The following is a 17,258-nucleotide window of genomic DNA, read 5'->3' as shown; positions in this document are numbered from 1 at the left end:
AAGACAGAAAACGGATTTGCAAGGGATAACTCCACCCACAGCCGGATTAACCTTACTATTCTTTTCTCCTCCCGGTATGTTTCTCCGGTACTACACTCTCTTCCCGGTACCTCTGTGCTTGGGTCTTCCGGTATCACAAAACCTTTCAGTACTATTTCCGGTTTCAAGTCTCCTTTTTTTTTTCCTAGTACCAGGATTTTCTCTTCCCTTCCCGGTACTACGCTCTTCCCGTTGCTGTTTTTTTTTTTTTTTTTTATTCCTGTTACCGCACGTTCTCCTCTCGGTACCATGCTTTCTCTCTCTCCTTTTTTGTTCTGTCCTACCTTAACCCAGTCAACGGTCCCATGGTGTAATGGTTAGCACTTTGGACTCTGAATCCAACAATCCGAGTTCGAGTCTCGGTGGGACCTCGAAATAATTTTTTTTGATAAGTGGTATCGAGTCGAAATGTCTTAGTAACTATCAGTGTACCACAGAGATCAGAACTCAGTCCCTTACTGCTTATTAAATATAAATGAACTACACCTAGGAATCAGCAAGCAGTATTACCGGTAACAAATTTGCCGATGATAAAAATATGACGCAACATTAACTGAACTGACAGCTGAGCCTTCAAAAGGAGATGGATATATTGTCAAAATGGCCTAAAGACTGGCAAATAGAATTTAACATGGAAAAACGCAGTGTTTAACGCGGGCAAGACCATCGGAGATATTAAGCACTGTTTTAAATAATAAATTAATAAATCGGAGAGAGAGAGAGAGAGAGATCTAGGGGTGCGGTTAGTTAAGACCTTAAACTAAGGCAACAGTGTACTAATGCTAGAAATAAAGCAAATATGGTGCTACGATTCATTTCGCGAAGCGTGAGCAATACTGCAACTTCATTTAGCATTAGTAAGGTCACATTTAGACCATGCCGTGCAATTCTGGTGTCCTAACTACAGAATGGATACAAGTTCGTTAGAAAACGTACAGTACAGAGAAGAGTGACAACGGTGATACACGATGTTCGTAACCCTCCATGTGAAGACAGTGAAAGACTAAATTTGCAGTCACTAGAGAGGTGTGGCGTAAGGGGAGACAAGTGAGGAGTTTAAGTGGATGAAGGAATAAATAAGGGAGATATTTGCAGGTGGTTAAAGTTAGCATAAAGGACAGACCTAGAAGTAATGGTTTCAACCTGGATAAATTCCGTTTTAGTAAGAATATGGTTTGGCAACAGAGTTGTGGACGAATGGAATAAGCAGCCTAGTGATGTGACTGCTGCTCCTTCCACTAAGAGTTTCATGCATAGGCTATATGAGCTTATCACAAGTAAGGGTTGGATTTAAAAAGATATCCTAATTACCGGTACTAATTCATTTTCTTTTCTTTTCATGCTTTACTACGATAGTCTCTTTTCTCCTATCGCACTCTCCTATAACATTTCCACGTCAGTTTTTCTATGCTGCATAGTGTTCTTTCTCATTTTTCCCTGCCGGGTTCGGCTGGAGGGTTTGGCGGTCTGCGTCCTTGCGATCCTTGCCTTATTCTAGTAGTTTAGTCACACACTTGTAGAAGCTGCCTAGCATGGGCCAACTGGAATACCGCAGTTATCTTCTCTTCTTACGTTCTATTCCCCATACCAGTCTCGTCTCCTCTTCCCTTTCCCGGTACCACGCCTCTCTTTTCCTCATCTATGTTCCTTCCCTCCAGTATCAAGCTCTTCCCTTCTCCTCCCAAGATTACATTCTCTTATTCCCTTTCCGGTACCACACTCCTCTCTCTCTAAACTTTTTAGTAATACACTCCTCTCTTTTCTCCTCTTCCCATTACCACACTCTCCTCTTCTCTTCCGTATCGGCACCAAACTCTTTTTCTTCTCTCTCCTCTTCTATTCCTTCCAGGTATCCCAATTCTCCCGTCACTTTTCTTCCCATCAACACGCCGTCATTTCTCCTCTCTTCATTCTCATCCATGTACACCACTCTCTCCTTATCTCTCTTCTCTACCCGGTACCGTCCCCTCCTTGGAATCACTCATCCGCTGGTTCTCCTCTGTTCTTTGCTCTTCCCATGCTGGTATCACTCTCTTTCTCCCGGTATTTCGTCCTCCCCTGTACTTCCGTATGTTTCTTCCCGGTATTAAATTCTCTTTCCGCTGTTTGTATATTATGGTACTGTCAGCTTAATGGAGAGAGAGAGAGAGAGAGAGAGAGAGAGAGAGTCCAAAGAGGAGATGCCCCGCCCCTCCTAATTATAATCCTTTATCAGGGAGAGACGAACCACCCCTCCCCCCTACACCCCTTCCTCTTATCCCCCTCCCCATCTCCCCCTTACCCTTTTACCTTTTTTCTTCCCCCCCTCGCCCCCCACCAGCACTTCCCTTCACCCCTTCCCCTTTTTACCCTACACCCAACCGCATCCCGTCCCCTTACCTCTCCCCCAACACCCCACCTCCTCTCACCTTCCCCTTTCTCCCTATTCCCTCCCGGCTTCGTCTGGAGGGGTTGGTGGATTGGGGTGGGGGGAGTCTTCCTGCTTGTCAATCTTTGTCATTAACTGATAAAATAGTTTTGTTGGCCATAACCTTCCCTATACCAAACACCCGCGAAGGATTTGTTGCTGTTTGCTTGCCTTTGTACTCCTTCGTACTCCCTCTCCCCATATCCCCTTCCCCTTGTCCCAAACCTTTCACCTCCCTACACCGCTCATGCTTTTTTTTTCTTTTTTTTTTTTTTCTTTTTTTAACTCCTCCAACACTTACTTGCATTCCCTTCACCCCATCCCTCACCCTCACCTTTCCCATTCCTCTTACCCGCCCCCCTCTCCCCACCGCACACCCACATCCCTTAGCCTTCTTTACGTAATGGGCAGAGTGCAGCAGACACGGCATAAGTAAGCAGACACCCACCAGGCCAAACACACACGTATTACAGGGTACATGCCATTGAACGGGACCAGGCCCTGTATGCCTGGTATGTGCTTCGATAGTGTGTTGAGAGGAAAGAATATTAAAAGTAATATCTCCAGGTCCTTGATAAATATAACATACTCGTACCTAAGATTAGGCACTCAAAAACTAAATATAATATTTTCTAAGAACTTGGTATATAAAGGTTTTATCTATAATTATTTAAGGAATTAGTCACACCTCTAAGGATACAGTGAAATTTTTTTGCGAGTCAGACAAGAAGGAAACAATGGCTTAATGTCTACAAATTTGAACAAAAGAAAGCCAAACCAAAGATAATTTCAATTTAATATGCTTCGGCACACTGCTTACGATTGGGTGTTATGGAGACAGAGAAAGACACGGAAAAAAACAATAAGACTTTCAGAACCGGTCAGATGTGTGCGCGAACTGAGAATACAGTTTTTTTTTTTTTTTTCCTCGCAATAAAGTTAAACAGAGAAGCTGGAAGTGAGTAGATGGCTGCTGCATGCCCGCTATAATGGCAAAAACGCAGTGGTGGAGATAGCAGTGCAGCGTCTGTGTAGTGGTAATAGCGAAGAGAGAAAGAGTAATGAAGCACTGTGATGAAGAGAGACCCTGAGTGAAGTCAGTGGGAGGAGGAGAGATGATGCGACGAAAAACCTTTGACTCCAACCTGTTTAGAAATGGTGCACATGGAGAAATCCCACGCCCCCTTCGCCCCACACACACACACACACACACACACACACACGATATACAGCTGTGCTCCACACAGGGCAAATACAGTCGTTGTATCAGCAACTGAGTAGGGTCTGAGTTAGCATGGAGTCAGTTCGCCACGCTTAACTTTTGAAAAGCAGAGTTTGCAAGAGGAATTACGTGTTCTTTCCGCGATACCACACGCGCAAAAAGAGACACCGAGGATACTGAGAGATGAAAGCGATGAGCTGTGTGTTGCTGAAGCTGAAGACAAGAGAGAAGTTATGTAGCAAGACTGTGCCGAACAGAATGATAAAAGAACTGAGTTTTAGGTGAAAAAGAAGAAAAAAAATACAAGGTTTATTTTGCGTCAGCCAGAATGACAGACAGAAGAGAGGCAACTGCACCGCACTCTCGTCCCATGAGTGTTGGAGTGACTGTTGTGATGTATACTTTAAGAAGCAGAGGGAGAAGTCAAGGGTGGAGTCATCAGCATAACTGTGGATAGGGGCAAATGTAGGCTACAGCTCGGGAAAATCACTGACGAATAACGGGAGTAGATCTAGCTAGTGAGAAGACAAAAACCTGAGGAACATCGGTGATGATAACTATAGACGAAGAACAGTAACCGTCTACAAGAGCAGCAGAGGATAACCTGACCGGAAACTTGATGTGACAGGCTCCTAATCAATTTAGATAATAAAGATTTATGCCAGACCTGCCAGCAGACACTGAAGGTGTCTAACACAACAGTACAAGTTTTCCTAATATCTCCAGAGGAGGATGACCAATAGTCGGGAAGGGAAATGTTTATAAAAATTCAGTGCTCATAGACATCTCTGAAACTTGGTAAGCGTCACATGTGTTAACGCAAAGCGGGGGGGGGGGGGAATACAACGGCACGATACGATATCTTAATGATAACTCACCGCTATAAATCTTGTGCATTGTAAAAACTGTTTAACTCTCCACTACGATGACGTAGTTTGTAATATAATCTTGCTGTCTCCAGACGGTTTAATTCAACTTAGGATAGATCTGCAGAAATGGAGAAATTAAAGAAAGTTTTAGCTAACCCCTCCAATTAGACAATTCTCTCATCGACTGAATAAAATCGTTTGGTAGTAGTAAAAGCAAAACACAAGAGACTTAGACATAATGAGGGACGTAAAATGTTCTGTGATTACAAATGACTTCCCCATCACATCTCTAAGCACTCGGTAAACACAGGTACCATCTCAACACACTGCAAATAAGACTCATATCTCCTGATTTAAAGACGGGGAAGTAGGCCTTACACTCTCCTCCTTTACCTTCCTCTCCTCCGCCTCAGCCGCTTTCTTGAGGTAATGAAACTACAAAGCGAGAATCCATTTTGGCGCGTTGGATTTTTGTAACTTTGGGTCTGTGCGAGGAGTGAGAGGTATTTAGGGGATGTTGGGGGAACTCTGAGGTGTGGAGGGAGGGCGGGGTGAGGGAAGATGGAAGAGAAAGGGAGGAGGAAGGGAAGAACACACACACACACACACACACACAGACAACATCGTAATTTTTGGTTTGGTATGTAAAATTTAAGAGGAAAAATGTAGATGAAAATAAGTAGACAATGGCTTGTATAAGCAGGGAGTTATCTGTGTCACTGCTGGGGACGCATTACAGGGTGTCACTGTCGTTGACACCGGGTGATCTTGTTCAGATGAGGGAAGTCGGTGGTCAGTAAATTCTGAGAACTACGTTTATTAAGTGTTTCACTGCCATGGACACACACAGGTATCTCAGTCAGGCTAACACCAGACGGTTATATTCAGCTGAGAAACATTCTGCCACTTAAAGGTTAAAGAAACAACAAGAACATTTTTTTTTTAAAGTGGGCAGTGGAGGGAGGGCAAAAACAGCAAGACGTAAGAGGATTATTGTGTAGATAACAGGGCAATACGATAGGGTTAACATTGGCCACACCCAAGTGATGATGGATCGCACTTACTGCAAAAGAGGCATACGCAACGAACAATATGGAATTATGAGTATACGTCACAAGCAAAGACAATCGCGAGCGTGCAGTAACTACGCAGGCTGTGCAATATACGTGGGAAAACTTACCGGCTTATCAACTACGTTATATTACCTTGTTTCCAGAAAGGTGATGTCTTGCTTATTCTTTTGTTCCTTTCCGACGCTTTCATTCAGAGCAGGTGAGACTTTGAACTGGAAGAGTAAGACAGCCTTCAATTACTTCTTTAGTACGAAACACCTTTCCTAAGTTAAAATTGTCTGGAATTAACAAGAATGAACTAAAACATGAATCCGACAAATTCAGTGAGTTACAATGTTTACAATGGCTATAAAGTAAAAGCAGTTTACATGTCAAAAATTTGCCTCTTTCGCGCATAACCAGTGACTTCATGTAAATATCACCATCCAACGGGTGTACAGCTCCCTACAAATACAAACAACCCATCTGTCACATTCCCCTAAACTGATTTGTACCGCTTGTCCTCACCAACACCACCAACGCTTATCTGTGTACCTGGACCAAAAGCGTGTCATTCATAATATTGCCAGTGTCCAGGTGTGCACTTATATATAACTCATGATACAACTTACAAATATCTTCCACCTCAGCGCAAACTGTTCTTATTAAATACAGAATTAACCCTTTTAATCCAGTAACGCCAATATCACTTTATTCTTACTATTTCCTGACGATCTTGTTCAGTGTATACACGGACTTTCTGAAATGGAGGCGTTAGCAATAGCCTTCATCACTCCCATCCTTGTCAGGGGCTCTCAGAAGCCGAATAAAATAGTTTGGTACCTGCAATATTAAACTACAAAGAGACATCGTCGTACTGAAAAGGACAATGGCTGTAATTTCCTAAATAATAGTAAAGAAATCCAAGGTACGACCCTCCCTCCCCTTCACTCCCCCTTGTGGACGTGCCTGACTAAAACAACTGCAGGCACTTCAACAACAGGATTAGTTTATCTGCGTGGACGCAAATATTCCCGACTCTCAGAGCAAATCCCCTAAACACGTTGAAAATAATCCCCAGATAGAGAGAGACGTCTTAAGCCAGAACACCACTAATCGGAGAAACTGCCACTCTCTCTTTCTCCTTCTCATTCTCGCTCTCCCACTCCCTCTCCCCCCCTCTCTCTCCCTTCGTCTCGCCGTGATCTACGTAACGGTTGGTGGAAGTGCATTCCTGTTGACTGTAAAGGTTTATTGCTTTGGGTGGACAACAAGAGAACAAACAAGTTTACTTAAGGCTTGTGAAAGAATTATACCCACGTCCTGAAACGGTGTTTACTTTACAACAGAGTCCAAGTCAGGCCCATATTCTAAGTGGTTTTGCAGATTTCGATACACGGCTTCCCTTCGATTTATATATTTTGCACATTGCACCTTAACGTTTTCTTTACGCTGTTTATATCCTTATACTAGCGACAAACTTAACATTAATAACATACAAGAGAATACTCTGGTGAAATGAGCAAAACTAATAGATGAGAAAGAGGTATTACGAAATTTTTCAAGCCATTTGTTACATTTCCACACTATGCACAGTTTCAGTTTATGGGTACCAATGCCTCTTCACACTGGGGACGGAATCAGTCATATTCTGACTCAAATGATCGGTTTGTATAGAATGGAATACAAAGTAACTAGAAGGCACTCAAAATGCGTATACCTCCGTCATCGTCAATAAAATTTATAATTTGATGCAATAAATCCTCTCCTACCAGACGAACACTTTTACAGTATCGCACAGTCAATTAATTCCACGGCTTCAGTCTATCCTGTTATAGAGTCTCAGAGAACGCATACTTCTGCCAACGCCAATAGAATTTATGATTTATTCCCGCATCCGGATCCGAAGCCATCTCAATATCCAATCAACTCTTCCCTGGCCCACCGCCCATCTATCCAACAGATTTCAGTGGAATCCGGTAAGAACGTTTCAAATATCCCGTACACAAACAGACAAACAGACACGGGTGAATACTCGCGCATAACCTTCGTCCAACTTCGATTTTTTTTAAATTAGAAAATGAAGAGAAGGAAAAAATGAATTAAAATGTAACCCTTACACCAGATCAAAGGTGTCCTACATTCATTAGAAATCTCTAACAACTGGACTTGCACAGCCGTAGGTTGAAGTTTGGGGGGAAACCACTCTGGGGAAGCGAGTTCTAAAGAGATGCAGTTGCGGGAACAAAAAAAATCTGATAAGCAAAACTTCTGCAATATGGCAGTGTGACAGTCCAGTCATGAACGCTTCCAGATGCCCGTGTCGTGTGAAGGAAGACATGGAGACGTGGCACAATGGATGCAACTTCGTCTGGGCATTTGCCATAAAAATATCTGTAAAATAATGCAAGGGAGTCAACTTTCCTTCTTACTTGTAGGGAAGGTAGTTCACCTGTAAGTGCAGGGTTATTAATAGTTCTTACAACTTTGTTCTGAATTTTGCCCGGTTGTTTTAGTGCAATCTCTCAACATTCACTCTACAAGGGTGAGCAATATTCCAGCTGAGAGTGCACATGACTCTTGTGATCTATAACCAAATGTTGGTCAGTGAGGAAGTTACGGATTCTATAAAATAATCCAAGTTCCCTTGAAGCGTTTTAGCAAGTGATATAAAGTGAGAGGTCCAGCTGGGGGCATTGTTTAGTGAAACACCAAGAATTTCAATACTTTTAGAGATAGAAATATCAGCAGCATTGATAGTAATATAGAAATCAGGCAATAAATGTCTATTAGTAAACAGTATAAAACTGGTTTTCCTAGCGTTAAATGAGACAATGTTTTATCCCCATTTAGTGAATATGAGCGGGGGCGAAGCCCTCACTAGTCTCGCTTCAAGTAGTGGCATTTTCTCACATATGAGCAGCCCAGCCCGACCCGGCCCAACCGTAACGCTTTTTCAAAAGCTTGTATCTCAGCAACCACAGGGCCGATCACTGCGTGGTTTGCACTATATGACAGCCCCATTCTTTAATATTTGTTTTTGACAGGTTTCATCACACCCCGGCGGCGTATGTGACATGTGACATGCGCCAAGTGCAGCATGTCAAAAATCTTCAAAAGAGGGCCACAGGCGAGACAGTGTTGTAAAGCATGAAACTTGGTGGGTAGATAGCCATCAATATACTCTAGGCATCCTTGGGGTGCAAGGTGACATTTCAGTGCTTCCGGATTTGAATGGCCTCACTCATACCTTGCCGACAAAGGCGTTTTACTGGTCTTAGATGAGTCTTGGTTTATGGAGATTGCTGTACTGAGTTGTGAATGGGTGTTTAAGTATGCATGAAGTGTGAAATGTTGAGACATCCTGGGGGAGGCGGTGGCTTAATCGGTAGAGAGGTGGCCTGCAGTCCTTACGGACCCAGGTTCGAATCCCGGCTGGGGCAGGGAACAGTTTAAGGATTTGAATTTCATTAAATCAGGCTTTACTGATCTACCACAAGACCCGCCGACATGTCGTAAAAATACCCCCGCTAATACCAATACACCAGTCCTGTATGAGACAGCCCTAGCATGTATTCAATATGGACGGTGGGTGTTAGCGCCGAAGTGGTGACATGTAGAGGTGTATGGTATGTAGGAGGACTGCTGGGCCTTGATAGCAGGCTGTGAAGCCTATGCCCAGAGTCGGACACATAAAAAAAAAAAAATATGAGTGAATCGGATTATGTGTGACAGATAAGAGATCATCAGTATGAATTAGGAATAGGGTTGGAGCCAGGACTGATCCTTGTGTCACGCCAGCATTAATCAATTGGAAATTAAGTGGAATATACATCATCTACTTTTACTCTTGTCTTTTCTGTCACTGAGATATGAGGAAATCAGTGAAACAAAAGATGATAGGCCATATCAAGGGAGTTTGGATAGCAGGGAAAGGTGTCACACTCTGTCAAAAGCTTTAGAAATATCAAGGGCTACTGCACAGGTTTCTCCATGCTGATCAATTAACTGATGGTTGGTATGAAGCAAGGAACTGAATATATCAACAGTGGACCTCTCGTGGCGAAAACCATAGTCTGTCACTAATTAAGTTGTTGGTTTTAAGATGTTTAACAATGTGCATGTTAATTACAATCTCAAATACTTTACCAAGAGAATACGTGATGGCTATTGGTTTGTATTCAGAAGGGTTAAAGGAACTTCCCTACTTCGGAACTGTGTGGATATTAGCTTCTTTCCAAGAATTTGGGAATGAAGAAATACGGATGCATAGTCTGCATAATTTAGCTAGAACAGGAGGAAGTTCTGGAGAAACTTTTTCAAAACACCTCGAGGGATTCCATCTGGACTTGAGCTTTGCTGGTTGGTATATTGCCTAGAACAGATTTTGCGTATCTAGTCTTGATCTTAAGTGGTGCAATTTCGGGAGAGTCAAGACCCAGTACAGGGATGTTCTGACTGACTTCCTCTAAGGTTCAAATTTCTGGCAAACGTGCTGGCAAGGATGCTCGCTTTTCCACGTGGGTCATTTATAGTGTTACCATCTGAATATTTTAGTGCGGATTGAGTGCTGACTAATGAATATTACTGAAAGAATTAAAGAGTTGACCAAAATATTTTATTGCCATTAGGATTATTTAACAGTTTGGATGCTTTGTTGTGAAGAAAGTTTGATTTGGCAAGATTTATTACTGCTTTTGCATGGTTCCTGGCCATTTTAAATTGACCGTGTGATTCAATTTTTTTTTTTTTTAAGTAAATGTTATATGCTAAGGACTTTTGAGTCGCTGCTCTGGTACAACTGCTGTCAAACCACTTTCTGGAGTCCGACCTTTTATAAAACTGTTGATTGGGTATACACAATTCCATACCAGCTTGTATTAAGTCACTGATGTGGGGCTGGGTAGAACTGATGTCAGTGGAGAAGAAAGACTGTCATGGACTATCTGCAAGATAATTTCTAAATCCATCCCAGTCTGTCCTATCAAAGTGCCATGTGCTCACCCTGACATGTTCAAAGCGAGGAGGTTTAGGGCAACTAACCAATGAGGCTTTGATGAGATTGTGATCGGAGGATCCAAGTGGTGACAGTACCTTTATCCTGTACTGATCTGGGTTATTTGTCAAGAATGGTCCAAGAGACAGGTGATATGGTCAGGATTATCTGGTATTCTGGTTGGTTGTTTTACCAGGTGCATGAGATTAAACGATTCTACAAACAGCTCACTTTCAAAACCAGTATTGTCAGTCATGGCAGAATGCAATAACCTTTCTACACTATGGACGTTAAAATCACCCAAAACGGTAATTTCAGTGGCAGGGGTGAAGTTATGGTTGGTCAACTGTGTGGCTATGGAGTCAAGTACGCTGGGCTCTGACGAAACACTGGGGGAGCTGTAAACTATACAGATATATTTGGTAATATTTAGGTAATTTAATTTCTATAATGAATAACCAAAGATAACTGATGTGAAATTCAAAATAATAACAAAGAACACCCTGTTTTACTTGTTCACATCCTGAACATTCCGCTTCTCAGAAACCTGCATCATGTATGACAATAAGAAACAAGCTGCCCAAAATGTGGCCCAGTTAACGGGGGTGTTCTGCCCGTCTTATGCCAACCTAAACAACTGGACAGCTTGCACCAGATTCCCGCCTCAGTGTACACACATTAATTCTTCCACTTCCAGAATATTCGTATGACGGTTACTTGTGATGAAGAGCAAAGAACTACTATGCCCCTTTCCTTCATGTATCTCCAGTTAATGGGGATCGTGCTCTCTCTCTCTCTCTCTCTCTCTCTCTCTCTCTCTCTCATAGACACACACACACACACACACACACACACACACACACACACACAACATACTAACCTCCTTATCTTACTTGTTTTCGCTACCGTACCATCACACTATATTACTCAAGTTACGGGGAAACCTTTTGTACTGATATGGTTACAAATGGTCTTCCTTCACCCCGCCAAAACAATTAATCTTTCCTGAGTTACATGAACTTGCCTGGCAGTACCAAGAAATAAAATTGATGTCACTGTACTGAAGGGGTCACTGCCACACTCAAAAATACTAAACTGAGAAGAGGGGAGTCAAGAGAGCCTTCTACCAACACGAGAATATCCACAAGCAAGATAGATCATAATACTTCTCCCTGGCAAGTTTATTTTATTTACTTATTTATTTATTTATTTATTTATATGCTTACTTATTTTCGTGTATGACAAGATAATATTCCCGCCCGTATGTGAGTGAGTATGCATGTTAGTGTGTGTGTGTGTGTGTGTGTGTGTGTGTGTGTGTGTGTGTGTGTGTGTGTGTGTGTGTGTGTGTGTGGAGAGAGAGAGAGAGAGAGAGAGAGAGAGAGAGAGACATTATAAAAACCAGCGAACGTCCAGATCGATAATATGGATCTGCTAGACCAAGGACATCTGGCGAGGTCTTGTACGAGGGAAGGAAATGGCGTGTCTTCTCTATCGACTTTATTTTGTATCATTATCTACGTCTTGGGATTTCTCTGGGGACGCCTTAAGTTACAGTGAATGAAAAATATAGTACTGCTTTATTTATTCACTTACTTATTTTTAGCTGTATATTAATTTCCTTTATGTATCAGTAATGTGAAACACCTCGCACTATATATAACGAGATTAAATGTTGGTTCCTAGTTTGGTATCTGTCTTTAATGGAAGTGGTTAATACACGGTTTTCCCAGAATTAGTCGTAAATGAACATGGTGGTTGCAGGCCATGTTATCGTGCTGTACATCAACAATGGAGGTGCTGGAGGGCAACACATCACGTGGAGGCACATACAACTAGATAGTTCCGCTGTCCGGCTATACAAACGTCCCTCAACCCTCTCCCTATCGCCCAAAAGAAACATGGTGAATAGCGGGAAAAGGGCAAGACAGCTTCAGTAAGCAGTCCACTGGGTTCACGATTTATCTGAACCAGAGGCCAACAACAACAACAATCTCGCATAGAAATTATTGCAGGTTATTCTGCGTTCAGCTAATGTGAGAGATTTAAGTGGCGGATATAATATTTACAAATGCCATCATGAGTGGCAACAGTTGTAGGGGAATTTACAATTTACCGTGAATGAAACTGCAAGCTTCTCATCCACGATTGTTTGATGCACCTGTCCAGCTTGAAATTGAAAGTCATGGGTGGTAAGATGGAAGATAAAAGAAGTGATGGAAGATGGGATGGCCGGGGATGGTGGTGGGTGGTGAGGGAGAGCGCAGGTAAAATCATCTTTTGAAAATGGGCGTTGTGGGTTAGCCGATGTGGGAGTGGCGTAAGCTAAATTAAAATTTTCTCCAAGCAGAACAAGAAGAAAACCGAAAACAACAAAGTAAGTACAGTGAAAGACAAAAGTCATGTCCGAATTTTGTCCGAAGATTATGTGTAGCACGTGAAACAATATGAGAGCTCTACCACAGCTACATATTCGTGGTTGGCTAGCCTTACTTTCCTCAGGCCTCAAATCTGCTGCCGATGAGATGACAGTACAAACGAACACAGGAAATTCCGAAGCCTTAACATCCATTTGCGAGCATTGCTGCGTCCGAGAGACGAAATGTGTAACGTCAGGTAGACCTAGTATATACCTTGATAAGAACTGGGCAATACAACATGCATCTAGCTACTGGGAATTGAGAGAGGACATGATACACCTTTGTGTAGGTGGAAAGAATCCCGAACAGGCAGTTCATACATTCAGTGTATGCAGAACTGTAGAAGGTGGATTAGGCGCTTTCAGAAGGATGGCACAACGGACAGCAGTCATCGTTCCGGAGTATTACCACACCCATACAGGGCCAAGAAACAATCATAGCGATGGAAGGTGGCACCTGTAAGCAATGCTTATTTTGTAAGGGACGAACTGAACCAAATGTGACGCACAAGAACAGTTGTGGGTAGACTTCCATCTTCTGGGATATGTGTCCCAGTTCCAGCCTGTGGGATTCATTTCGCCATTCATAACACAACATTCGATTATCATTACACACTAACTCTATCCTCATATGTAGCAACGTTGCTTGATGACAGATAATGACTATCACAGATTATTATTACGAACTTAAGCTAAGCAGAAGCTAAGTTAATAAAGAAGTAGAACGAAAATCCGGACATGTCTTTTGCTAAATGAATTGCAGTGTTCCCAACTTGGTGTTAAAAAAGAGAACAGACAAGAAACTGTTCATATATATATATATATATATATATATATATATATATATATATATATATATATATACGGTATAGGAGCCTCTATGGTACAGTGGTAAAGTGTGCATTTTCGTACACTGAAGAACGAGGGTTCGCGCCCCGCCAGGGTAATAAACTTTGAGAGCGTTCTTCTGGCCACATACTGCTTGGCGGGCATAAGGGGTGCTGTGGTTGAACCAGTGTCGCATACTATAAAGTATGCCTGCACCCAGTCGGCTTGCGTGGGCCAATTACAATTGGTTCACAGACTATACACACATCCATAGCCACTCCAACACCACAATTACACTTACAAGCACTTCTCACCCTACATACAACCGGTACCTGACAGCCTAAGCCACTTGGTAGAGATATATTGGCTGTATCGTCCCTACTTGGGTCGGGATAGGCCAGTCCTGCAGTGGGCACTCAAACGGCTGATGATATATATATATATATATATATATATATATATATATATATATATATCCACTGCAGGACCGGCCTATCCCGACCGAAGTGGGGACAATACAGCCTATGTATCTCTACCAAGTGGCTTATCAGCCGTTTGAGTATCCACTGCAGGACTGGCCTATCCCGACCCAAGTGGGGACAATACAGCCTGTGTATCTCTACCAAGTGGCTTAGGCTGTCTGGTACAGATTGTATGTAGGGTGAGAAGTGCTTGTAAGTGTGATTGGAGTGTTGGAGTGTCTTTGGATGTGTGTATCTGTGAACCAAGTGTAATCGGCTCGCGCAAGCCGACTGGATGCAAGCATACTTTATAGTATGTGACACTGGTTCAACCACAACACCCTTTATGTCCGCCAAAGCAGTACGTGGCCAGGAGAATGCTCCCAAAGTTTATTACCCTGGCAGGGGAACCCTCGTTCTCCAGTGTACGAAAACATACACTTTACCACTGAGGCTCTCTCTCTCTCTCTCTCTCTCTCTCTCTCTCTCTCTCTCTCTCTCTCTCTCTCTATATATATATACATATATATATATATATATATATATATATATATATATATGTATGTATAAAGTAAAATTCGCAGTTAGAAAAACACAACTACCGGTATACATACGAGTAGTTATGACAGTCATGAAAAATATGCTGCCACCAACAGGTTCGTCACCTGGAGTAAATGGCAACTCATGTCAGTGCTACCAACCGTCCGCATGACACAAAGCAGAACGCACCAAAACTTGAACCTTGCAGCAGAAGTTTTCACTAAATTTCAGGACATGCCTCTTGTCTTCGATTATATATGCCTTTCTTTTATACCTACGGTGTCAAAATGCCTTATCAAAGACTATAACAATGATGACATCATTCCATCACCATCACAGAGTCAAACAGTAAATCTGCATTCATATAAACTACAGAGAAAAGCTTAGGCCGTAATTCCGTCCTTAGAGTTGAATTCCCGCCCACGGCAACTCGGAAGCACAACCTGAGAGGTCAGACAGGATAAATCTAACACTACTGTGATGTTACCACTCGTCACTTTTCTCAGAATAGACAGCAGTGTCGACGACACATGTACAATATGTAACCCTGCACTCCACACCATACAGCACGTGATGTCATGCTATTGCACACTGACGCAACCAAGACAACAACACATCTCAAAGTGTATTAGATCTATATTCTTTAGATAAGCAGTTCCCAGACCCTGTGACCGTGACCCAAATGATGGTCGTGAGGATGCTTCTGAGAGTCATGTGATGGTTTGAAAAAAAATAAATAAATAAAATAAGAAATAAAAATGTTAAAAGTATATAATAGCGCAAATACATTTACATCACAATTTTGGAATATAAAGCGTCACTGAAACTCTGGAACAGGATAATAGTTGTGAATAATAAGGTATCGATTAATGTATGAAAACTCCTGACGTATTCAAGTCTGTTCACGTCCAATACTTGTACGCCGAGGCGGCTGGAGCCTGACGCAATCGCAATATCGTTTCTAACTCATTTCTCGCGTTGCTGTGTTGGATGAGTGACGTCTGTGACACGCAGTTATCATAACGTAAGTTTTGTTTGCCTCTTACTTTCTTTTATTTACTGTGTTTGCCACGCTAATTCATGAGGAGAATAGCCGTTTAATAGTCTAATAAGCTTAAGCCTTGCGATTTTCACTCAACGGAGCAAACTTGCGAAAGATAAACTTTATTATTATGACTGGTGTGATAACGTTGGTAATTTCTACTATGGTGAATATTAATGAAAGAATTTCCTCATTCAAGAAGAAACTTGCACTTTGGAGAGAAAGATTAGCCGGGGGAAAAACAGCTGCTTTTCCAGAACTGAGAGCAGTGCTGGAAGATTTGTCAGAAATAGCCCTTGCTGACATTAAAGTGGATTTTCAAGATCCTCTGAAGAAGCTTCAGGAGGAAATGAACAGATATTTGCCAGAAAATGTCGATCTATGTCAACATAGTTGGTTTGTGTGCAGTGTGAACATCAGTGGAGTTGGGGATATCCTAGGCTTTCAAGAATTTGTAGACCTCCAGGAAATTCAGGTGCAGAAGCAATATTTTGAAAGTCTCTCGTGCTCTGAATTTTGGGCTCAGCTCAAGGATAAGTCGATTCTGACTCGTGAGGCTGAAAAGGCTCTTCTCCCTCTTTCAACCATATACCTCTGTGAACAAGGATTTCCAGCCCTTGTGACGAACAGGACTAAAGCAAAGAACCATCTGGATCCTTAGCATGATTTGCGCTGTGCTCTATCTGTCAGCATAAAGCCGACTCTGGAAGAACTCGCCCATAAAATAAAGGAACATCACGGTAGCCACTAAATGTTTTCTTCCTCTTCAGTTTTTGCAATGAAGTCCATCTGAAGAAATTATCAAATTCCTGTCATTTGTGTGATCTTAGAAAAGTATCATGGTAACCACGATTTTTCTTTACTAAATTCATCAGCAAAGAATCAATAGTCAGATGGGCGCACTCATGAAGCTGCGTCATAGTTGCCAGTCAAAAGTTTGTCCTTCTTTGCTTGCTTAATTTTGCAATAAATTACATTTACATAAAGTTGTGCCTTTCGTTTTCTTCGATCAACATAAGAGATATCGAAATTTTATAAATCTGACTACAATTTATTCAATAAATTCTACTGAATTTTACTTTTAGCCATCCATTGCATTTTATCCAATAAATTGTACTGGGTAAAACTAAACGAAAAAACACTGAAATTATGTTTCCGCCGTGAGGATCGCCAGGCCAATAATATTCTGTTCAGGAGAGAGGCCGAAAAAGTTCTGGAAACACTGCTTTAGATCATGGCCTATCCTGGTGGAGTGTCCCCAGTCCACGAGTCTTCTCAGTCAGAAAATGATCATGAGACAGTCACCAGCAACACGTGAACAGGAACGGTGTACTAACTCCATCCATAATCTTCAGGGGGTTTCCTGGTGACGAGTCGCCACGT

The 17,258-nt window shown here is 42.1% G+C and overlaps 1 protein-coding gene and 1 non-coding gene across 2 annotated transcripts; both read left to right on the top strand.

Annotated features, from left to right (window-relative positions):
- The first annotated feature begins 338 nt into the window (after nt 1-338).
- Nucleotides 339-410, top strand: TRNAQ-CUG (transfer RNA glutamine (anticodon CUG)). The gene has a single exon. It is a non-coding gene; the product is annotated as a tRNA-Gln (tRNA).
- Nucleotides 411-16,038: 15,628 nt separating this feature from the next.
- On the top strand, nt 16,039-16,536 carry LOC145406753 (protein FAM200A-like). The gene has a single exon (XM_080277852.1). It carries the CDS (start codon nt 16,039-16,041, stop codon nt 16,534-16,536), a length of 498 nt encoding a protein of 165 aa, XP_080133978.1.
- The last annotated feature ends 722 nt before the right edge of the window (nt 16,537-17,258 follow it).

Source organism: Coenobita brevimanus, chromosome 71, assembly GCF_032717465.1.
Source record: "Coenobita brevimanus isolate Jiangsu-jjx chromosome 71, ASM3271746v2, whole genome shotgun sequence".
Lineage (NCBI taxonomy): Eukaryota > Metazoa > Arthropoda > Malacostraca > Decapoda > Coenobitidae > Coenobita > Coenobita brevimanus.
Note: the sequence above shows the minus strand (reverse complement) of the source record. Positions and strands in the feature narration are given on the sequence as shown.